Genomic DNA, 25,282 nt, shown 5'->3' on the forward strand with positions numbered 1-25,282 from the left:
GACAAAAACCATCTGCAGAAATGCAGAACTTTAACCACATTTATCGATTCTATTCTCCATCTCTTTTGGAAGGGTCTCAAGGAAAGTCATACTATTATCAGAAATCAGTCCAGTCCACATCTCACAATTCTGTCATTAACACTGCCATCAAAGGTATATTTCCATAACTCCACTATAAAATAAAAAAGGTCTTTATTCTCTATTGGCAGTTAGTACTTGGGATATAGCCTCTGTCTCTTAGACACACATTAAAGTCAGCACTGGGACCTAAAACCATTCAGCTTCAGGCTCTGGTGAATCTTCAGTTTATCTTCTTTCCCTCAGGGTGCTTTACACCCCAGGTCACAACAGTCCCATGTGATCTGGATTGTCATGTCTTTCTATTCTACCTGTGTGCACATGTCTAAATATGAATCACTAACATTGTCCTGTGTTCTCTAAGAAACTCAAAAGTCCCCATTTAAATCAGCTAAGGATGACTGAAATAAGGGTTGGAGAGGACATTCCAGTCTTTATATGCCCATACACAGTACCTGCTGTCACAGGCTAGCAGGCCAGATTACCTGGACTCAAATCCCACCTCATATTTACTAGCTTTGTGATACTGGGGCACATTACTTTGCCTCTTTGTCCCTTAATTTCTGATAACCCCTTAACCAAAAATCCTTCAGTGCAGATGTGTTACAGAGTTCAGAAAATTTTCTAGAAAGGCAACACAGCATATATTACATAACATATAAAACACCCTGAGCAGAGTTTTGGTCAGTACATCATAATCATATGCTTTAATACTTCTGCACCAAACCATGAATATTTGCTAATACTAGTTAGGACAAAAAGAGCTTTACATAAGTTCTGGTCATATTATACCATCAAATGCAGTTATCACAAACAAATCAAAAACTTTTGGTTTGAGGTTTGAGACTTGCAGATAAGAGATATGTACATAGGATAAGAATTTTTTTTTTTTTAAGATTTATTTATACAAGAACTGGGGTACAGTCAGAGGAGTGGGAGGGTGAGAGAATTCACCAGAGACAGAGCAGGGAGCAGAGCAGGGAGATGGACTGAAGACACTGCTGAGGGGAACAGGGGGCAAGGCAGGAGAGGTCTGCCACGCCATGTGCGTTTTTCCCAGGCTGGCCGAGAATCGAACCCACACTGCAGAGGCTGCCGACAGCTTCACAGCGTGGCACTCAACCTGCTGCACCACAGGGGAGGCCCCCCTTTTTTTTTCAAAGATTTATTTTATTTATACAAGAGATGGGTACAGGTCAGAGGCACAGGAGGGTGGGAGGATTCACCATAGACAGAGTGGGGAGCAGAACAGGTAGTCGGACCAAAAGCACTGCTGAGGGGAGCAGTGGGCGAGACAGGAGAGGTCTGCCACGCCAGGTGGGTTTCTCCCTGGCCAGTTGGAAATCGAACCCGCACTGCAAAGGCTGCAGACAGCTTCTCAGCACTATGCTCAACCCACTGTGCCACCAGAGAGGCCCAGATGATAAGAATGAAACTGAACTAATACAAATCAAGTACTCAAAATAGTAGGTGCTATATCAGAGTTGTTTGTTATTTTTATGTGCAAGGTACTTTTCAGGTTATATGACAGTGTCCTGATCCATTCAGGATGCTGTAACAATAATATAGATTGGAAAGCTTAAACAGCAAACATTTATTTCTTGCAGTTTGAGAAGCTGGGAAGTTCAAGATCATGGTACCCGCAAATTCAGAGTCTGGTGAGTCCCATTACCTGGTTCACAGACAGCTGTCTTCTTGTGTCCTCCCTCACCAGGCAGAGGGGAGAAGGGGGCTCTCCCGGGTATTTCATCAGGGCACTGATCTCATAGATGAGGTTTCTACCATCCTGATCTAATCACCACACAAATACCCCACTTTTAATACCATGGAGTTGGGGGCTAGATGTCAACATATGAATTCAGTCCATAGCAGAGAGGTAGAAAAATGAGTAAGAATTCATTCTTTGAAACATGATAAATGAAGAGCATCTAAGTTTTACAAGGGTACTATTAGTACAATAATAACTAACATATATAAAATAATTATTATATGCCAATCACTGTGCTAGATTTTTAAATGACTGTCTTACTCATAACCACTGCAAGGTAGATACTATTAACCCCATTTTATGTATGTCGAAAATGAGGCTGCAAGACCAACTTTAAGTAATGGGCCCATTACTTATACCCAGTGCTGATCTGAGGATTCATGCTTTTATCCACAACCTGATGCCTCATACAGCATATGTGTCAAGTCTTGACACTGTAAAATTGAGAACCGTAATACACTAAGGTCAACAAAACCTGCCAGTATTTCTCTACTTCCCAAACATTACATTTTTAAATTCCTCATCATAATCTAATAATGTCAGTAAAACAAAGTCCAAACTTACCAAATGTTGCAGTATGATATTAGTCCGTTTGAAGGAATTAAACCTGAAACAAATGTAGACCATAATGAACACAGTAATGTGGACAGTCAAGTTTCAATGTACAAATACTATATTCCCTTTCATGTTGGCTACTTTTTTTTTTTAAGATTTATATATGCATACAAGAACTGGGGTATAAGTCAGAGGTATGGGGGGTGAGAGGATTCACCAGAGACAGAGTGGGCAACACAACAGGCAGACTGACTGAAATACACTGCTGAAGCAGCGAGCAAGACAGGAGAGATCTGCTGTGCCATGTGAGTAGCTCCCTGGCCGGGGATCGAACTCGTGTTGCAGTGACTGCGGACAACTTCATGAATTGGCCTTAACCCCTTGTGCTACCAAGGAGGTCCCATGTTAGTTACTTCTAAAAGGTTTTAGAACAAGCTTTAAAAAAAAAAAAAAAGGTTTAACTCTCATTCACTGTTGGTAGAAACACAAAACAGTAAATCTACTTTGGCAAACAGTTTGGCAGTTTCTTTCAAAACTACACATACTGTTAACCATGTGATTCTGCAATTGTGTTTCATGTTATTTACCCAAATGAGCTGAAAACTTAGATCCATGTGAATTTTATGGTAATTTTATTCCATATTTACCCAATAAGGAATATTGGAATGGCCCCTATTCCAATTTATCATAATTGCCAAAACATGGAAGTAGCCAGTTGGTCAATGTCAATTGGTGAATGGATAAACAAATTGTGGTACATCCACACAAAGGAATGTTACTTAGCTATAAAAGAAATGAGCTATTATTCCACAAAAAACCAAGGATCCTTAAATTCATACTGCTATGTGAAAGAAGCCAATCTGAAAAGGCCACATACTATAGAATACCAAATACAGGACATTCTTAAAAAGGCAAAACCATGGAGACAGTAAAAAGATCAGTGGTTTTGAGGGTGTAAAGGAGAACAGGATGAACAGGTGGAGCACATGATATAATTAGTCATATAAAGGTAGAGGTACGTCATTAAACATTTGTCAAATTTTTCTGCTCAATTTTTCTGTAAATCTAAAACTACATTAAAAAAGTCCACTAATTTAAGAAAAAGTTTAGTTAGGCTGAAATAGGCATTCTTAGATATTGCTGAATGATATATACACACTGGTATTACCTTTTAGTAGTCAATCCAGAAAGAGAATTCCACACCATTAAAATGATCATACCCTTAGACCTAGAAATTCTACGAGTACCTGTCTTGGAAATCTGAAATATGATCCAAGATTGATTTATAACTATGTTCACAACAATTATTTAAATTAGGGAAAAACTGGAAACAGTATTTAACAATGGAGGTTTTTTTTTTTTTTTTTTTTTTTAAAGATTTATTTATTTATTTATTTATACAAGCACTGGGTACAGTCAGAAGAGCGGGAGGGTGAGAGAATTCACCAGAGCCAGAGCGGGGAGCAGAGCAGGCAGAAGGACCGAAGTACACTGCTGAGGGGAGCAGCGGGCGGCAGGAGAGGTCTGCGCGCCATGTGGGACCCTCCTCCGGTGGCCGGGGAGCAGCCGGGGATCGAACTGGCGCCACAGAGGCTGCGGGCAGCTTCGCAACCCAGCACTCAACCGCTGCACCACCGGAGAGGCCCTAACAATGGAGGTTTTTTTAATGTCATCTCTACAAAACCATTACACAGCTAATAAAGTTGTTTAAAAACATTTAAACAATACTGAAATGGAAAGCTCATGACAGAGATTACAAAAAGAAGACAGATTACAAAACACAGTACACTTTTTGTTTGTTGCTTTAAAAATGTGTGGCTGGGACTACAAAGTTTAAGACACAGCTCAGCAAAGTAATTAGAAGCAAAAGGCGTCAAAATGATGGAGGAAGCTGGGAAGGGGCAGGAGGAAATGGAGTGTTAGAAATTGTCTCTACTCAGATAATGGTACCAGGACTGTATATATAAGTAAAAGCTCCTGGAGCTGTAGACTTCAAATAGTTCATTTAGGCACTTTATGGATGTTTTCATTACATAAGTAAAAGCAAGATGGGGAAGAGTAGTAACTGGAAAGGGCATGAGAAAAGGCTACTGGGATACTCTAAACTCCTGCTTCTTGATCTAGATGTCAGTAAAATGGCTATCTTTTGTTTGTGTAAACTCATCAAATTATATCTTTATGCTTTGGGCTTTAAAAAGTTCCCAAAAAGACATTCAGCTTGTCCTTGAGAAACTCAGTGTATTCAGATATATGCATAATAGGGCCTCTCCTGTGGCGCAGCAGGTTGTGCACAGAGCTGTGAAGCTGTCCCCAGCCTCTGCAGCACGGGTTAAATTCTGGACCAGCCAGGGAGATTCCCACACAGCGCAGCAGACCTCTCCTATGCATCCGCTGCTCCCCTCAGCAGTGCTTTCGGTCTGTCTGCCCGCTCCACTCCCCACTGTCTCTGGTGAATCCTCTCACCCTCCTGCACCTCTGGTCTGCACCCCAGCTATTGTATAAATAAAAAAATAAATCTTTAAAATAAAAAAAGGAAAGATGTATAATAGGAACGGTGAAGTTAGACTATATTGGGATACATACCAAACAAGTAATAAATATAAAACAAATGGAGAGTTCAAAGCTAGAATCAAGAGCAGCAACCTCATAAGCAACGTGCACATGTGTACATACATATTTATCTGATGCAACTGACAAATTGTCAGTTTGCAAATTTTTCAAAGGTAATTTGAGAGGTAAGACTTCGGCTAATGCATTTTTTTAAAAAAAAAGGTCATATGACCATTGTTGCCAATTGTAACCACATCTTAGATGACTGAATTTATTTAAAAAAAAACCTTGTAATCCAAATACTTTCCAGAATTTGTAAGTAATTTGTAATTTGTATTACTTTCTATTTATATTACATGCAAATTGAATAATGCTACAAAGGGGAGCTATCACCAATCTAAATTAGTCACACTTCACTTTCCTAGACTAGCACATTTTGAATCTGCTTACCATAATAGTTTCATCTTAATCCAGTGATTCTACGACTTATATGCACAGTTGAATCACCTGGAGATGAAGACATTCAAAGCCCACATTCACCAGCTCAAAGTCCAGGTAACGTCCAAGACCAACTAAATTATAAACTCGAGAGGTGGAACGCAGGCATAGGTATTTTGTGAAGCTCACCAAAAATTCCAAAATATATAATAAGTTGTCATGTCATTAAAATCAATAGTTTTTAAAATTAAACTGAGGTCCTCCCTGGAGGAGCAAGGGGTTAAGTTTCAGCACTATGAAGCTATCCGCGGCCCCTGAAGCCCTAGCTCAATCCCACCTTGATGGCTCAGTTCAATCCCCAGCAAGGGAGCTAACCCACATGGTGCAGCAGACCTCTCCTGTCTCGCCTACTGCTCCCCTCAGCAGCGTATTTCAGTGCATCTGCCTGTTCTGCTCCCCACTGTCTCTGGTGAATCCTCTTACCACCACTACCCCTCCACTGGCCCGCACCTCTGGCCTATACCCCAGCTCTTGTATGCATAAATAAATCTTTAAAAAAATACATAAAATTAAACTGAAGTGGCAGATCCTACAGCATTTAGGGGAATTTTCAAAATGGGATTTGAAAAATTTATACTAACCCTGAAGCACCACTTCTAAAAAATGTTTTAACTTAAATCCATTTTAACTTTTTGGAAGTTTTTTTTTTTTTTTAAGATTTATTTATGCATACAAGAACTGGGGTACAAGCCAAACGTGTGGGGCGGGGGTAAGAGGATTCACCAGAGACAGAGTAGGGAGCAGAACAGGCAGGAGCAACACTGGAGCAGGAACACAGAACAGGAGCAACACTGCTGAGGGGAGCAGAGGGTGAGATAGGAGAGGTCTGCTGCGCCATGTGGGTCACCTGCCTAGCTGGGGTTCACACTCATGCTACAGTGGCTGCAGACAGCTTCACAATGCTGCGACTTAACCCCCTTGTGCCATCAGGAAGGCCCTCATTTTGGGAAGTTTTTTAAGTATCAAAAATTTAAGTGCTAATTTATTTAGCTCTAGAATAATTTAAAATTCCTTAATAAGGCAGTGCTGAATGCAGCTCAATTTTAAAGACAGAGATGCTAGATTGGCAAGACTTAGGTAAATTTAAGTAATGCTTACAGCATAAAGAGTATACTGAAAGACAGGTCTGGCTACAGGTCCCAGTTTTCTTCATGAGACAGAATTTTTACTCAAAGAAATATGGCATAAGTGCAGGTGCAAAGCACTGTGCACTACATTATAGGTCAAAAATCCACAGACCAATTAAAGAGAGAAAACAAACCAAGTACAACTAAATTTCTTGTAAGACTCAATATAACCACCTTGCTTTTGTTTTGCCATGATTCATTCTTAGCTGTTATAAAAGTTAATATGAGATTTTAAATAGCTCAAAAGTGTATGAGCATTCAAAGTCCCTAAGTAATTCTAAATTTGTGGCTTCCCTTTCGTTACCTCTAACACTGCCATCTGGTGGAAGAGACGAGGGCATGCATATCCCAGTTACTGCTTATTTCCTTTAGATGCTGCTCAATTTGGCTACTTGGGACAGCTGTTCTCAAAGTGTGGTTCCCAGACCAGTGATATCAGCAACCCCTGGGCACTTGTTAGAAGTGCAAATTCGTGGCCGACTCCAGACTAATTGAATCAGGGGGATGGGGCCTAGAAGTGTTTAATCCTTCAGGTGATTCTGATACACACTAAAGCTAAAAAAAACAACTATAATAGAAGGGAGAGACCTTTATGGTTTAGGTTTTGTAGTTATCCAATAAAACACAAAGTTAACTTCACAAAACTAGTAATATATTATGAAAATAGTGCTCAATGATTTTTAAGGAAAATAAACAAGGGGAAAAGTGAGCAGAAAACCAAATCAAAGACCAAATAATTCAGGCACAAATTGATGAAGAATACCTGCTTTGAAAACAAAAAGGAATGATTTATTGAGTGGGTATGCAATAAAAAATAAATGGAAGAGATGTTAGGTCAAAAACAACTCCGAGATTTCAAGCCTGAGAATACAGGTGCTGAAAAGGTTGGGAAGGAATCTAACTGGTTTATAGGAACAAATATGGATTCCATTTTGAATTTTTTGCATCTGTTCTGACAGAAGTAGAAATATTCAACAGCTGGTAGAGAAAAGAAACAACTTTGAAAGAAAAGTTAGGACTGAAGACATTTCAGAAGTCACATGCATAGACAAACTCTGAAACCCAAGAAACTCTCAGCTGTCTATGAGAAATAAATGAGAAAAGCTGCAGTTCAAAGCTAATGGCCTGAAGGCTGCCTGGTCTACAAATGTTTTGTTTGATTAGCAGCATTTGAAAACTACAAAAATTTAAAAATCAAAAGATTTCACCTAAAAATGCAGTTTTCCATCTTTTCCAGAAAAATGGGTAGCTATAGAAACTCTGGATCTATATTCTATAATGGCAACAATGTCTTTGGCTGAGAAGTTTCCTCCTTTAAGTAGAGCCCGAATTAGCTCCCTTAGTCCGTTATTAGTCCCCACAGCTGCAATCTATGCAGCATCACTCAATGCTTCCTTTTTAGACTCTACATTTGGCTTTGACTCCTAGCCTAGAAAAAATAAGATTCAAATATCGAATTTTCAGAAATAACTATGTAGAAATTAAAGAAAAAGTGGTAGTCAAAGAAACAAAAAACCAAAACAGTGTTGTTTAGCAGAGTACAGCACATGGAGAAGGGAATTTTAAGGATCAACCTCTTTGAGAATTCCTGTCAGCCCCCACTTCCTTTCTAAATGCCCCTTTCTCATCATTGTATTTTTCTTTAAGATGCTTATCAGAATTAGTAACTAAATATCATTTTTGTTTAAATACTTGTTTCATGTCTGCTCTCCTTTCAGACTTAAGGGCCTTCCCTTACAAAAGAAACAGTAAGAACACCAAGCAGTTCAAGTTGACTGCAGGGTAATACAAGAACCTTGAATAGTACCTCCCAGAAGCTAAAACATAACAGTAAGTATTGCTGGAGAGAAAATTAGGGCCAAGTCTTTGAAACCCAGGTTGAGAAATTTTTATTTACTGCTCATAGGTAGGCCAGCTAATGAGCAGAACAATGACAGACACTGAAATAAATTTTAACAAGATTCATCTGGCAAAGTCTTGTCACGCTGAGAAAAGGCAAGTCTACCAATCAAAAGTTCTGCAGAATGCACAGGTGCTTTGAGTGGTCTATTCAAATTCCAATCAGTAAGAAAAGCTAACAACTATGAGTATGGGTGAATTTAAATAACTTTAGAAATCTAGAAGAAGAATAGTGCCAAGAAGTTGAATATGCAGATAAGGGGTAAGGTCTGTACTTGCATGTAAATTTTTAACTGAGGTGCAAATGAAACATTCAGGTGGTTGTGACTGCCACTAACACTTAGGACAAACCAAGGTTAAATATACAAATGAGAATTACCTTCAGAGAGGGGTGCTTAATTTGGGGACAACAACAATGTCCAAGAGCTAAATTAGCACTAGGGCAAGTTAAGAAGTACTGAGGAGAGGTTGTAGGAAAGCAAGACAAGTCAAGGGTAGCCAGAGTTCAAGAGAGATTGCCCAATCATATCAACCACAGCCTCTTAGAAACATTCTGTGGGACCCTGCACCCTAATACATTTGTGGGGTCGGTTGTAGACAGTGATCTTGACCTCAAGTCTCTGCTTTACTAAAGGATAACCACTCCAGGACTGACGCTGAAAAAGGCCTTCTGACCAAAATCCTAAAACTTACCCAGTACTCACCTAATCAGTCTGCACCTTTAAATACAGGGGGAAATAAAGCCAACCTGAATGCTGCGAGTAACAGATTCTTCCCCAAGTCAGTTAACTTTGTTAATAAACATGACTTCCCCACTTTCTCAAATAATTTGGTTATATGCTCACACCTTCAAAAAAAAAAAAAGCAGCAGGGATTACATGTATTGATTTTCTTACTAAGACCCTCTGTGAGCTGGTTAGAGGCACAGGGACAATTAATTTCAAGATTTTTTTTTTTTTAAACAAAGGATAGCAACTCTTTAATTTCCTTCAAATATCTGAAAGCCCAGTCTGTGGATACAAAGAACTGGACACGTTCCCTTAAAGCAGTTACTATTCTCGACCGAAAGAAACACTCCTATTCCTTTGTTCCAAAACAAGCTCAAGGGAGTAAAGATGCCAGCAATTTAAATTGTGTCGAAGATGGTTCTGGGCACAAGTGGTCACAGCCTTCCTGCTGACCTAAGGGGGCAGGCAGTGGACTTCAAGGCTGATGCAGCCTAACTTCTAAAGTGACTGCTGCCAGATTTCCTCTGCTAAGCTCCAGATGCTGGGCAGCACTTTCGAAAAAGTATTAAACACAGCGTTTGCATGCTCCTCCAAGCCACGTTACGTGTCCGCTGCACTAACCTGCATGCATGATCGCTCCGGGGAGCTGAATTAGGACCCAGGAGCACAGGTGCAGCCCCTGGCCCAGCACGAGCGTTCTCCAGCTGCACAAAACGCCAACCCAATGACTCCAAGTTAAAACCCTGCGTCCTTCCCAAACTGTACGCAACTTCAAAGAAATGGGGGTGGTAAAAGGAAACAAAGAGCAGGTCAAGGCTGAATCCACGTAAGAATGGCAGAAAGCAAAGGGGAAGGTGCTAAAAGGCTAAGGGGGCACGAGGGAGGGCGCCGGCCGAGCTCCAGGCCGGACGGGGTCGGGGCTGAAAGCTGCGCCTCCAGGGGCGCCTCCAAGCCTCGCGCGCAGGCAGTCCCCCCACCCCGACCCCGTTCACCCCTTGGGGAACGCAGCCGACGAGCTCACTCACCTCGACATGAGCCTCCACGCCTCCTGCAGCCCCATTGCCAAAACACCCGCGAGCCTCCAGCCGCCCCGACCCGCAAACCCTATAGCGGCTCTTTGCGCCACACGTCAGACCCGCCCACCGCCGCCGGAGCCGCCGGACATAGATAGCGAGTCCTCCAGGCGGCCAGAGCGGCCCACGGCGGGTTTCCTCCGTTACGCACGCGCAGGGGCGGGGCCAGAACTACAGCTTGAGGAAATAGGTTGAGGGCGGGGACAAAATGGAAGATAAGTCCGGGAGGCGGGCCGGGGGCGGGGTCTGAGCGAAGGCGGAGGGCGAGCAGGGGCTGAGCCGAGGCTGCCCGCGGTTTAGCACATTAGGATTGGGATATTTCCAGTTTTTTGGAAAAGTTACAGGTCCTCCACTTTTCCTAATGAGAATTGTCTCATTAGGAGGTGATATATGTCTTCACCAGCTATATATTGCAAAAAAATTACTGTTATCAGTGAAAGCATAATTGCATCCAGAAAGCAGTTTACTCAAATAAAACCAAGAGGTAACTCATCCACTAGGAGTCGCTGTTAGGTTGATTCAGAAGAATGTTCTTGCGCGTCCAGGTACACCGGCAAGTCCGGGAGCAAACATTTCATCACCCACCGAAGAAATAACAGGTTTATTAAAAAGGAGGAATTCAGTGAAGAATTTCGGAGAAAAGGAAATAAAAGGAGTTAGTCTGGACGCCTCGATATTTAAGGAGATAGTGTGAAGGCTTTGATCAAAAATTACTTTTCTACCATGAGATACCATCTTACACCAGTGAGAATGGCACATATTAAAAAACCTAGCAACAACAAATGTTGGCGAGGGTGTGGAGAAAAAGGAACTCTCCTGCACTGCTGGTGGGAGTGCAAACTGGTCCAACCACTATGGAGAGCTGTGTGGAGATTTCTGGACCTACTAAACATAAAGCTTCCATATGATCCAGCAATTCCACTCCTAGGTATTTACCCAAAGGACACAGAAACATCAATTCCAAAGAACACCTGCATCCCTATGTTTATAGCAGCACTGTTTACAATAGCTAAGCTTTGGAAACAGCCCAAATGCCCAAAAATAGATGACTGGATCAAGAAGATGTGGTACATATACACCATGGAATATTACTCAGCATTCAAAAAAGATAAACACATGCAATTTGCAGCAACATGGATGGCGCTGGAAGGGATCATGCTCAGCGAAATAAGACAGAAAGAAAAAGAAAAATACCGGATGGTCTCACTCATAGCAGGAATCTAGAAAACTTAAATAAGGGACCAGGAAAATGAATAACTATAAGAAAGTGAAAATCAAAATCAACAAAAAACTATGAACCAGAGACACTTTATGGGGGGTGGGGGGCGGGAGGGGAGGGATTGGGGTCAGAATGGGGGGGTTGCAATTGTATGGGGAATATAAAAATAAAATTTATTATTTAAAAAAATAAAATAAAATAGAAAAAAATAAAATAAATATGCCAAAAAAAATACTTTTCTACCCTAAGTCAATATAATCCTCAATATCCACTGACTAGAGGGCAAATTACCAGCATCACAGAAGAAACTCCTGACCTGTGATTGTTTTTGGACATCTCCATTGGACATCGCCAAAAAATAAATGGGTCCTGTTACACAGCCTGGTTTACTAGAAAGATCATAGAATTTCCTGTTAGACAATCCTAGTTACTCAAATCTTTCCTGTTCCCTTATCTTCATGTGAGTACAATATGTGTCATCCAAAGGTCTCATGCTTAAAAGGGCCTATATTTGGTTTAATGTTCTGCTCCTAGTAATTCCTTTAACAAGGAGGGCGGTGGTCTCGGTGTACCACTTTGGCTGTGGCCGACCACAAGATACACAGAACATAGACCACTTGCATAAAGTCCCAGGTTTCTTCCCAGACAAAATAAACGTTGATGCAAATGGAGGCCAACAAGTAAAGGCATAGCTCTACTATTACTCATAAAAAATGTGAAAAATAAACCTTGATCCAAAAACTCTGGAAGATAATGTCAATCTCAATTTATTGATCCCAAATGGGCATGGACATTCTCTCTTATATGGAGCAAGGTGAACAGTATGGAATACTGTGGGACCTATGAACCAGGAACACTTTAGTCTCTTATTTTCTACCTTGAAAGTATATGCAGATTGGTGGACTTTGGGACCTCCCAAGATTTTGGAGATGCCCAAAGTTGAGTAATAAAATATGAATTCTTTCCCTTTCCTCTTGCTCAGTACCCAAAATAAGTTAAACAAACCCTTCTGCAGAGCTGTTAGTAGCATCAAATGCCATAGGATAGCTAACGCATGGAAATAACAGTAACCACTGCCACTGTTCCAATCCAGTCACTCTGGTCCCGAGGAGCTCCATGTGGGCACTCCTGAGAAAACAGACCTGGTAGCCACCACTGAGTTGGCCACAGCACCCTACCCTAGACTATACCCCCATGTGTTCATAGTGTACTAGGTCGTTTTAGGGGACATGACACCTTGGCAATAGTGCTTGTGTACCAGAAAGTATCTGTCCGGTGCCCGGTAGTCTGTTCTCACTTGGCTAAGACTGCCTGTGAGGGCTGGTAACACCAAGAGTTGCCTTCACAGCACTACATTAAAGCTGTCCAACATTTTCAATATTACCCTGTCCTTTTGTGTGCTGTGCTAACCACTGCGTGCACCCAACAACAGAACTAGCCCAAAGTGCATTGTAGCAGTTAATCAAAGGATCACATTGTTAAAATTTGATCTGAAAAACCTTAGAAGTTGAGTCACCTCTGGGTGCCCTTTCTCCTCTGTCTCTCTCTTTGGTTAACTGGAATCTCAAACAGATTTGTGGAATGTTGTTTCTCTCAGTACTCTATCTAGTCACTGAGTGCCTATTATGATCAGGTGCGGTCTAAATGGTAGCCTTAGAGATTGTATGGTGCTATGAAAGTACACAGCAGGGCCATCTTTCATAGTCTAGGATTCAGAGAAGGCTTTTTAGAAATGACTGTTTTTAGATACAGGGTAACTGCACAGGTGGGATGAAACATGTCTTCTGAATTCCAGCAGAGGCACTGGAGCAGTAGGGTGGGATCAGAACACGAAGTGTCTGTGAAGCTATTTTAAAGGTATTTAAGCAGAAATATGGCATAATCACATCTGGCTCTCCACAACCCTTTCTGTATCTTTTCTGCACCTTCACACTAACTGCCTTGCAAGAGGTTCTCACTTGCCTTGGCTTGTCTGATCCCAACTCTACTTCATGACATCATCTCAGAAATATAGCTTTCAAGTAGTTATTTATTCTTCATTTTGTTTTGGTCTCACTTGCTATTTCTCATTTTCAGAGCACAGCAGAGAAATACGATGAGCTTCATTTAACTTTTTTTTTAAAGATTTATTGATTGATTGATTGATTTATACATACATACATACAAGCACTGGGTACAGTCAGAAGCGCGGGAGGGTGAGAGAATTCACCAGAGCCAGAGCAGGGAGCACAGCAGGCAGAAGGACCAAAGTACAATGCTGAGGGGAGCAGCAGGCGGCAGGAGAGGTCTGCGCGCCATGTGGTACCCTCCTCCGGTGGCCAGGGAGCGGGCGGGGAACGAACTAGCGCTGCAGAGGCTGCGGGCATCTTCGCAACCCAGCGCTCAACTGCTGCGCCACCCGGGAGGCCCGAGCTTCATTTAACTTTTTTGAGCTATAATAGGTCCTCTTAGATCAAGAGGCCATAGGATTTAATCAGCAGTTTGGACACTGGGGATATTCATGACAAGACTGTGTGGGTTTGACAAAGAACAGTGGCTTGTTTTTCAGCTGCTATCCATATGCAGAGGATTGCTTCAAGTAACAGCTGACAAAGATGGGAGCATCAATGAACTAGGAAATATTACAAAGATGGTTTCGGTTAGAAAAAATTTGCATATATGTGCACAGAAACATTCTAGAGGAATCAATACCCAAAATGTTAATAGCAGCTATCCATGGGTGGTGGTGGAAACACCCATAACTCACTACTTCTATCTATAGAATCATGTATATTTTCTATTGTTTCTTGAGTATAAGATTTTAAGTGATTTTTAAGGAAATAAAAAATATTATACAAAACCTACTGCATTTTTCTCTATAGGTAATTCCCAAAATACTTTTTGGATGAATTTTTTATTCACTACATGCATTGAGTTTATAGTGAGTTGCCACTAGGTGGTAAACATATTGCATTAAAGATTAAAAGACAACATTTTTTCATATGGTAGTTCATCTACCAGATTCCCTAGAAAATAGTTTTAATACATGACTTGATTTTGATATTTTGCATGCCAAATTATGTCCCTAAAATAAAAGTAAAAATGTATCCATAACCGGGCCTCCCCGGTGGCGCAGCGGTTGAGTGCTGGGTTGCGAAGCTGCCTGCAGCCTCTGCGGCGCCGGTTCGATCCCCGGCTGCTCCCCGGACACTGGAGGAGAGTCCCACATGGCCCGCAGACCTCTCCTGCCGCCTGCTGCTCCCCTCAGCAGTGTACTTCGGTCCTTCTGCCTGCTCTGCTCCCTGCTCTGGCTCTGGTGAATTCTCTCACCCTCCCGCGCTTCTGACTGTACCCAGTGCTTGTATAAACAAAACAAACAAACAAATAAATAAATAAATAAATAAAACATGCCTCTATTAAAAAAAAAAAATTAAAAAAATTTAAAAAAAAAATGTATCCATAACACACAGACAACATAAGATACAATGTTGACATTATGAAGACCGCACTGTATTTTCAGAGAAAGGTAAGCCTTGCTACATTGTAATATTACACTATATATATATTTTTAAATAATAGTATATTTTGTATCTGATTTTTATTTTTTTCTTGTCCTAGAATAACTGCAGCATGGGCCAGAGGTGGAGGAAGAGGAGGGTGAGGAGTCACCAGAGACAGAGCAGGGAGCAGAACAGGTGGATTTACTGAAATACGCTGCTAAGGGAGCAGCAGGGTTGACAGGAGAGGTCTGCTGTGCCTTGGGCTTAGCTCCCTGGCTGGGAATGGAACCCAGGCACTAGAAGTGATAGCACTGACACTTAACCCCTCAGCCACTAAGGAGACCCCACTATTTCTATATATCTAATATGCAATGTTAAATTGCCATACTATAGAGAGATAGTATTGGGCGTGGGTTCCTATGATCTGGCCACTCATGGGCAACTATGACCTATCTGCTTTCTGCAAATCACTGCTTGACTACATATGGACAGTAGCCTATATCGCGAGGCAGGCCTAGGACGCCTTGGCTGTTGTTGACCTGATTATGTGACTATCTTCAGATGGTCTCAGGATAATTCTGCCTGTGATAACATCAACACATATACTTTGCTGGCACAAATGTTTCTTGGCATATGGTAACAATGTCCCCTTCTCTGTTCCTCATAAAACCTTTTTCTAATTAATTTATTTATTTATACAAGAACCAGGGTACAGGCCAGATGCGCGGGAGGGTGAGGATTCACCAGAGACAGAGCGGGGAACAGAACAGGCAGACTGACGAAATACACTGCTGAGGGGAGCAGCGGATGAGGCAGGAGAGGTCTGCTGCACCATGTGGGACCCTCGCAGGCCAGCCGGGATCTACCCATCGCTGCAGAGGCTGCAAACAGCTTCACAGTGCGGCGCTCAACCGCCTGCGCCACCAGGGGAGGCCCTGTTCCTCATAAAACTTTGTCTCCCATTCCAATCCCACTCCCTGGACTTGCACCTCATGCCATTGTCCGATGATCAACTTTTACTAGCCTGTATACTTTCAATAAATGTCACAAGAACTTCTGCTCAAGTAGCAGAGTCTTGCCTTGCAAGCCTGCTCCACAACTTGCATTCCTCATCAAGGTGCTGCCGCAAAGTTCCTGTGGTAACAATGGGGGACCGCAGTTTAGAAACAAGCATTTAAAATTGCTCCTAAAAAATCCCCAAGTGAGTAAATTGAGCCATCCCACCAAATTTGACAAGATGGGCTACAAATTCTGTGATGTCAGCAAGTTTCACAGGGAGCTGCATAATCAGGAAGCTCTTTTGTAATAATTACGTCTTTCAATTCTTCTAGGTTCCTCTAGGATTGTTTGTGTGTATGTATACATAGCAAAAATAGTATGTAAATAGATTAAAATTTGTTTTAGGGTATGCATGTATGTACTACCTTTTGATAAACATTAAATTCTTTAATACTTGTATTTTTTAGGGGAGGGAAAATAAAATAAATGTCAAAATAGTATGTTTTTCCACTCATGCGAAAATTTGAATTCTTTTTAGAGTTGCTTTTATATTGTTCTCTTGTTTGGGTGGTAAAGCTTTCTACTATTCTTTATGCTTTATTTCTTTCCCTCCGGAAGATAAAAAGGTAAGGAAAAAATTATGTAAGTAGTCTGTGCAGCTACTATGCTCAGAAATCCTCCTTTGAGACTCTTACCACCAAATCCTAAATTAAAAAAGAAAAATTATTCATCCCATGAAAAAAGTGGCAAAATCAATTGACATTTTAAAATAATTTCTCTGTAGTGAGGGTTATTGGTACTTTGGTGATAGATATGTGTGATAACATACCTGTACTGTACTCCTAAATCATATATAGTGATGTAAACCAACGTTTCCTCAATAAAAATAAATAAAATTTCTATAATTTAAAAACACAATTTCTATAATTATATATACATTTTAGAAACACAACTTTTGCCAATATTTAGTAGAAAAAAAGCCACATAGAGCAAAAAAGATACTGGAAGCAAGTCAGCAATAATTGGTATATATTTTTAAGATTCTCTGGAAGATTCTTTTTAGATTCAGTGGATAAAGTAGGACACCATTTGCAAAAGAGTTATGGTAAATGATAATTTCAATATTTTTTGTTTTTCGAGTTTAAGTTTTGACTTCAGTGTTAACAAATTAGTGGCAGCTGCAGCAGTACACTAACCTCCTAGAAACTGGAGCATGTGGTGATCACAACCTCTGTACCCACCCAAAAGCTAGGACTATTTAAGGGATAGTGAGCAGGAGACCAATAGTGACAGTGGGGAAGTAAATGGTCACTGGGAATTAACCTTCCTTATCTTTATGTGGGTGTCAGGCAATAGTCTTCATTCAACTCACTGGCCCACACAGAAGTGTCAGCTAACTGCTTTTTGCTATTTCCAAGATAAAATTAAGCTGTAGATGTCAGGTAATATATTTAACTTTTCTACAAATTAAAAAATTCTAAAATGGGAAAAAATTATGTGAGTACAAAACTAACAAGAGACATGATTATGTCCTTCTAAATTTCCCCATGTTTTCTTTCCATTTATAACCTTTTGTTTATGAATACTCAAGATTAATTATAACAAGCAAACATTTTACTGCCAGTATGTTATAGGGCAGGGAGAGGGGCAGCCCAAACCCAACAAGTACATTCTATTAAAAAAAAAAATACTTGTGAAAAGCGTTTAGGATCAAAGATTCAATATGTGAGATGTCATTTTGAAAGCTAAAAATTTTTTAAGCTGTAAAGAAGCAATAGTGAGTCCCTTGTGCACCAATATATTTAATATGTCCCCAGTGTCACCTAAAGAGTGTGGTACTTAATATATTATAGAAGGAAATTACTTGAAGTGAAAACAGTATAATGAGGATAGGAGAGATCTACTTCTTGTCTCTTCTTGCCTTTTCAGTTTCTTGTTGACTTAAGTTTTTACCAGAATGATTTGGCAATAAGAGATGTAGAGGAGATATAATGGGTGTGGTTTGGGAATTTGATTCTATTACACATTTTAAAGAAGGCTCTTAATATTCTCTTTGAATATTTAAGAAATTAAAACTTTCAATTTATAATTCCCCATAAAATTAAGCTCATAATCATACTTATCACATAACATCCAATAGATAGATTATGACATCGCTAACAATTCTAAAAATAAAGCTAAGGAAACTTATTCCAAAGCAAAATACACAAAAGGAAGAAATAATCAGGATGTAAATATTTAAGGTAACAAAATATGCATTAAAATGATTTTACAAAGTAAAGAGTGTTAGGGATAATCCAACAACAACTTGTTTTTAGGGTCTTCCACAGTGTAGCTAAAGTAAACAAGAAATACTTGGGAAAAGTTGAAGAATTGAAGGAAATGACTCATTGATAATACACTTGCCCTTTGTACTAAACCTCAGACAGCTCTACCCCTAATCAGCAGGATTGGTAAACTGGGCTGGGCAGTTTACTAAGGAATGTTCCAATGAAATGCTGGGGGAAGGCAATCCAGTATCCCTTCCCTGAACTTTTTGCTCTCAGAATGCACTCTTAATTCCCTTGAGACAGGGAGAAGGATCCATGTACTTCAAGGTTTTTGTATTTACTGTATTTCATATCTGAAAATTGAGTAACACTTCTGTAGAAAGGTAAGTGAAAAAAAGAAATCTTATTTTTAAGAAGTTTAACATATATACTATGTGTGTGCATGTGTGCTTGTCATGTGCGTGTATGCGCGCGTGCGTGTGTAGTGTGATAAAGACAAATGTTCAGGTCCAGTGAAACTTGTTCTGTATATTCCTGTGCACAGGGAAGTGACTATAAATATATCTGCATGACTTGTTCCAGGAACTTCTCCTTTGTTTTTGATATCTATTAATACTTGTAGTCCTCAATACAATAGTCAAATCCACCTGGTTTGTATGGGTGGAATTGCACTGCAAATCTGCACTGCAACTTAAGAAAAACTCACAGTTTTAAACACCTTACCACAAATGTTAAGGATTCCTTCCCTACATTTTAAAAAGAATTGTAAATATGTTTTGTTTTTATGAGGACAAGTATGTTTTATATGGCAAGTATAAATGATTTATGTTAATGACATAAGGGGAACACAAAAGTCAGTGTGCGATATGGTGCTAGGAATCTCTTCCAATTGAATCAATCAAATCTAGTCCTTGTATGGGTTACCTACATTTCCCCCATTGGTTAATTAACAAATATCCTATGGACAAGTCATTTTTACATGTGCCTTACAGAAAAGATAGTTGGCAAATGCAGAAACTCACTATAATCCAGTGAATTACAGTCAAACCAATTTTAAGCTTCCAGTAGATGATTTCAAGTTTAGAGGTATGGCAGTGGTAAGTAATGTTGTATAACAATTGCCTAAGTTATTGCTAGTTTGATATGATTTAGTAAAAGATACTACCAAGTCTAAAATGACTATAAGAGTTGCCTAATGATAGTGCAATTACAGGCCCTTGTTCTATAGGCCTGGACTAACGTGTCTTTCTTTTAGGTTCTTGTAACCAATTCCAAGGCATGTATGGACAGGTGGTTTTCCCCACACACCCAACAAACAATGCTCTGACACCAATAAGGTGTCCTACAATTAACTCAGTTCTGACACCGTCTACCTGGAGATAGCATCAGATTCCACAGGTTAAGTGTTCAGTCCTGAGACTGCCCTCTTTCTCCACTCCTCCCATCAACACATCTTTAGATAGATTCCAGTCCAGGTTGTTATCTGCTCTTCTGACTGACTAGTTAAGTCAGAGGTTCCCCGGACCTCCTTCTTGGGATTGTTTAATTTGCTAGAGCAGTTCACATTTTACTTATCAGATTACCAGTTCCTTATTTTGAATAAAAGGGGGTAACTGATGAACAGCTATGTGGAAGAGATACATGGGGTGCTCACTTCAAGTGGGCCACTCCTCTCACATCTCCGTGTCTTCCCTAACCCAGAAGTTCTGCCAACACTGTCCTTTTGGGATCTTAGGGAGGTTTTATTTGATTTAAATCACTGGCCATTGGCAATAAAGTTACCTCATTCCCTTACCCCTCCCCAGCGGCCCTCTATTCGCAGGGTAGTCTCTACTGGCAATCTCCCGACATCCTTAGGAAGGGTCAAAAAGTGACAACACCAACATAACAAAAGGCACCTCTGTTGCTCTCCTCAGGAAATTCTAAGGGTTATGAGAGCTGTATGCTTAGGAACCATGGTGTAAGACTGAATATATATGAGAAAACAATTCTGGTCATCTGAATGAACAAACATATATTTCTTGTAAATCACAATACTGCAATCATTAAAAATCACACATCAAATGAAGTTTACCTAGTGAAATGCTCATATACAATGATTATACAAAGATTTGCAAAACAATATATTTAGTAATATTGTTAGCACATGACCAAGGGGTACCCCAGGACCGCAATCTGTTAAGAGGTGTCTGCTCTAGTAAGGGTCGTGCAATCCACACACACAAAGACATACTCTTTTTGATAGATTTTTAATAGAGTTGGTGTGCATAGAGAGAGAAGGATATCCCCCAAAATTACCCATCCACTTGTGGAAAAATGCCCAGTCAACCAGGGCTGGCCCGAAAACTTGCTGCAAGTCTAAGGTACCTTCTGGTAGGGAACCACAAGAAAGGGATTAGGCCCCTCAGCAGTGTATTTCGTCAGTCTGCCTGTTCTGTTCCCCACTCTGTCTCTGGTGAATCCTCTCACCCTCCCGCGCATCTGGCCTGTACCCCAGTTCTTGTATAAATAAACAAATAAATCTTTAAAAAAAAAAGAAGAAAGGGATTAGGTATATTTAGAATGCTGGCAAAGGAGGAGAGATAGGAAATGAAAAATATACCACATCAAGGTTATGTCTGGCTGCCATGGTCTCTGCCAAGGACCAGGGGAGCCTCCCTACACGTCCCACCCAGACATATCTTCCAAGTATCTCGTCCAAGTCTTCACATGTCTCTCTTCTATGTGTCTCCCCCAAGTCTTCTGCCCTTTTGTTCTACCTCCCTCTATATATCCACCTTGCTTTTTCTCAGTTGCCCCCAATTTTGGAAGCCTGGTTCATGGTATACTGAGACTTGTAATCCAAGGCAGCTGTATGTAATTGCGGGTAGGGAAAATGGTGCCTCCCCTTCATGGAAGTGTATGTGTAACTGTATTTGTAAGAAATGATACACACACACACACACACACACACACACATGCACACACAGAGAAAACAGAAATGTATATCCTGAAATACTAATAGTTATAGTATTTGGAGGATTTTTTTTTTAACCTTTTTTCAAAGTTTCCACAAATTTTCTTAACAATATATTGGTTTGAAGCAAAAAAATTTCAATAATAGTAGATTTCATTCAAAAGCAAAAATATTAAGAATGTTTTGGGGAAGTAAATTTCAGCTGAGAGTTATCCATTTATTATTAAAAAGCTATGCCATTGACACAGTAATTCACAGAAGGATAAATGAAAGAAATAGAAAGTACAGATAAATGACCTAGAGTTGTGAGTGATTTGTGGGATAGGACTATTTGTTTAATATTGAGTAGTGTCTGGGTGGGAGAGGGAGCAGAGGAAATCAGTTTAGAGCTTCTCAAAATAACTTTCAGAATATTAAAGACGTAGGGTCTCCCTGGTGATGCAGAGGTTAAGTCTCAGTGCTATCAGGCTATCACCAGCCACTGCAGCATGAGTTAGATCCCCAGCCAGGGAGCTGACCCACAAGGCATGACAGACCTCTCCTGTCTTGCCCACTGCTCCCCTGAGCAGTGTATTTCAGTAGCTCTGCTTCTTCTGCTCCCCACTCTGTCTCTGGTGAATCCTCTCCCCCTTTACCCCCACTGCACCTCTGGCCTGTACCCCATTTCTTGTATGCAAAAATAAAATAAATCTTAAAAAAAATAAACTATTACAAAAAAGAATATTAAAGATGTCAACTTAAAGATCAAAGAGTAAAAACATTAGGAGAAATGTAGGTGACTTGATCTGATTGATCTTTGGTTTTAAAGATTTTTCTAGGCATAAAAGCAAGGGTTTGACTACATAAAAATTTAATTTTATAAATAGTGAAATCTTTCAATAAATTTAAAAGGCAAACTAAGAAAATTATTCATAACAAACATGACAAAAGTTTGCCATACTTACTAAATTGTTAATAGAATTAAGATAAATAATGAGACTACAGTACTGCTAATCTGAGGGCAGAGGTATAATGTATTGTTCATCATTTCTATTCACTAGCATAAAAGCCCAGATACAAGGAATTAATATATAATAAATGAATAGAGAAATGGTCAAATATGAAAAGGTTGCTTTAAAAGTGGGGTAGGAAGGATAGAAAGGGGAATATAAATGACTAATAGGTATGAAAAAAAATTTTACTACTAATCAAAAATGCAATTAAAACTATAGTGAGACATTAGGAGAGTTTTTTTGTTTGTATTTAATAACTGATGCAGTAAAGAGATAGATAACATCATTCACAGTGAGGAATGTTTTGAAGGGCAATTGGCAAAGTCTTGTTTTTGACAATACAATCCTAGGAATTTAACCTAAAGAAATATAACAGACACTTGATATTTATGACAGATATATAGCTGAGAGGGCTTGTACTCTTCAAATCTGTTTTCAAATTGTGTTTCAAGGAGTTGCAGGATTCTGCAGAGGTATCCCCAAATCTACTTCAAAGATGAGGAAGAAGGTCCCCAAACCTGCCTTAACCAGTGCAACATGAATTTTATCTCATTTAGATGTTAGACTCCATTTAAGAATTATTTCTTAAACATGCCTCTGAAAACACAAAAATTTGAACACTATACTGTGGTATATGATTTTTTTTCAATAAAACAAAAGGAATGCTACTTCTCAAAAACTGCTAGAGAAGTGGAGAATAGAGTGTTACATTCCAAACATTAGTTTCCCAGTGAAAGTTCAAATATCTGATTCAGGAAATTTATATACATCACTTGTTAATTACCTTGCAAACAGTCAAAACCTCAGAGGTAAAATCTGATAATATCCAGGGTTTGTTTTGTGAGAAGTAGAAGATTTGTGTTCCATGATGTTCATCCATGTTCCTTAAAATACCAGTCTGTCCTAACAGAACCAACTTCCGCTCCGATGTTTCAACCAAAGAGATTTTATTGAAGGAACTATTTACAGATATTTTGGGTTAGGTTTGGGTCTACTGTCAAGTAAAAGGAAACAACATGTCATGGAGATGACAAGAGACATGGATGTACCCAGGGTTTGGCAACAGAAAGAAGCTGTTATCCTGCTTGGATTGAGGCATATAAGGAAGAAATCACACTATGAAGCAGAAGTGCGCCTTGAGGGAGCCTCAGAGGGACAGAGCCATCATTGAACTCTGGCCCAAAGCAGGGAAAGAGGTGGGAAGAAATACTCCAAATTTTCTCCTTTCCACCCTCTAACCTATCATGTCTCCCATTGTGTCACCCCTTGGCCAATCCAGCTGAGAAACCAGCCTGCAAGAGACCCCAGAATGGAGAGCCTAAGGAAGGTCTGCCTTCTGAGGCACAAAGTCTAGCAGCGGATACAAAATGGGCCTGGAAGAGAGCAAGTAGGAAGTAACTGCTACTTACAACAGTGAAATGTTGGAGACCCAGATGCCAGTAATAGAGGAAACTTTCACTAAATGATGGTATTTGTCATTCTCCAATTTAGTAAATAATGGCACTCAAAAGACTATTAAGTTCTGGGCCTCCCTGGTGGCACAAGGGGTTAAGACACAACCTATGAAGCAATCCACAGCCACTGCAGCATGAGTTTGATCCCCAGCCAGGGGCTGCCCACATGGCGCAGCAGACCTCTCCTGACTCGCCCGCTGCTCCCCTCAGCAGCGTATCTCAGTAGATCTGCCTGTTCTGTTTCCCACTCTGTCTCTGGTGAATCCTCTCACCCCCCACACCTCTGGCTTATACCCCAGTTCTTGTATGCATAAATTTAAAAAATCTTAAAAAAACAAAGACTATTAAGTTCTCAGGAAGCATAGAGGAAGGAATGACCAACTCCATCTGGGGGAGCAGATTCAGAAGATTCAAGATTTTCTCCACTTGAAAACTAAGGTGTTTTGTTGTCACCCAAAAAAAATTTCTTGTATTTTTGCTTAATACAAAAGCAATATATACTGTAGGAACCATACACACACACACACACATACACACACACACCCACCCAACAACTAGTCTCACCCCACTCCAAGACTACAAACAACATCGTAGTGTGTTTATATCTTTCCAGATCATTTTCTATGCATGTATATGTGTGATTATCATGATTACATTGTGTTTGGGATGATAACATAGACATAAATAAAACTTTTTTAAAACTTGTTTCCTCACATCTGGTTGTAACTATTTTGTCAGATGTTTAGTTTGGTTTCTGTTTTGGTTACTACCAAATGCACTCATAAATTTCCTTGTAATCTGCTGTTCGCACACATTACTGCCCTCAGGCCAATTTTAGTACACAGCCTGTTTTTCTACAGCTCCCGTGCTAATGACGTTCATATTTTTAAAGGTGGTTAAAAAAAAAGGACACACACACACACAAAGAGGAAACGCAACAAAGACACATGTAGCCTGTGAAGCCTAAAGTATTTACTATCTGGACTTTTATAGAAGACATTTGTCAATCCCTCTATTATGAATTCCCAGAAATGTAATTGCTGAGTCAAAGGATGTGAATATTTTTGAGGTTTTTACTACATTCTGCCAAATTGCTTCCAGAAACATTGAACCAACTTATGTCCTTCTTAGCACTGAACTTGGTCATTTACCAGGCATCCTGCCTCAAGGGTCATTGGCCCAAATCACTAACTCTTGAGTATTCTTTGATTTTCAATTTGGTTCATTTTTTAGAGTTTTCAAACCCCTTTGAAATTACATTTGGCATTTATATTTTTCTTTCATGCCTTAACTAATTTACATTTTTGCCCATTTTTTGAACAGGAGATTTGTATTTTCTTTGTAAGACCTGTTTATTAAGTTCTGATGCTATTGTCTTATCTTTTATACATATATTACATTTTAGAAAATTTTTCTTTTGATTTTATTCTATGTGTTTTCTGATGTAGTAAGTTTGACCTTCTATAGTCAAATATTTCACTTTTCCTTTATAATTTGGTCCTTTAAGATTAAAAGCAGTTTACTAACATTTTCTCCTTGTACCTTGAAGACCTTTAAAAATTTTAAATATTTTGATTCTGCTCAAATTTAGTGTCTAAGAAAGTTTTTATTTTTATTTATTTATTTATTTATTTATT

General features: G+C 39.8%; 2 protein-coding genes across 3 annotated transcripts in view; one reads left to right on the top strand and one right to left on the bottom strand.

The window, feature by feature from the left end:
- The window catches only part of HIBCH (3-hydroxyisobutyryl-CoA hydrolase), a 181,766-nt gene that overhangs the window by 56,138 nt on the left and 100,346 nt on the right, over positions 1-25,282 (bottom strand). Inside the window, exons 1-2 of one of the 2 annotated variants that reach the window (XM_037523710.2) lie at positions 10,229-10,330; positions 2,411-2,453 (exon numbers count right to left, since the gene is read on the bottom strand). In XM_037523710.2, coding sequence (XP_037379607.1) covers positions 2,411-2,453; positions 10,229-10,263 — 78 coding nt within the window. In that variant the 5' untranslated portion in view covers positions 10,264-10,330. Of the gene's footprint in view, positions 1-2,410; positions 2,454-10,228; positions 10,331-25,282 lie in introns of those variants that run through there. The other variant, XM_054699943.1, reaches the window with a different exon arrangement.
- The window catches only part of INPP1 (inositol polyphosphate-1-phosphatase), a 41,943-nt gene continuing 29,841 nt past the window's right edge, over positions 13,181-25,282 (top strand). Inside the window, exon 1 of the mRNA XM_054699941.1 lies at positions 13,181-13,352. The gene's annotated coding sequence lies outside the window, so the exon portion shown is untranslated. The remainder of the gene's footprint in view (positions 13,353-25,282) is intronic.

This window comes from Talpa occidentalis, unplaced genomic scaffold (genome assembly GCF_014898055.3).
Source record: "Talpa occidentalis isolate TD23 unplaced genomic scaffold, MPIMG_talOcc4v2.1 talOcc4.3, whole genome shotgun sequence".
Classification (NCBI taxonomy): domain Eukaryota; kingdom Metazoa; phylum Chordata; class Mammalia; order Eulipotyphla; family Talpidae; genus Talpa; species Talpa occidentalis.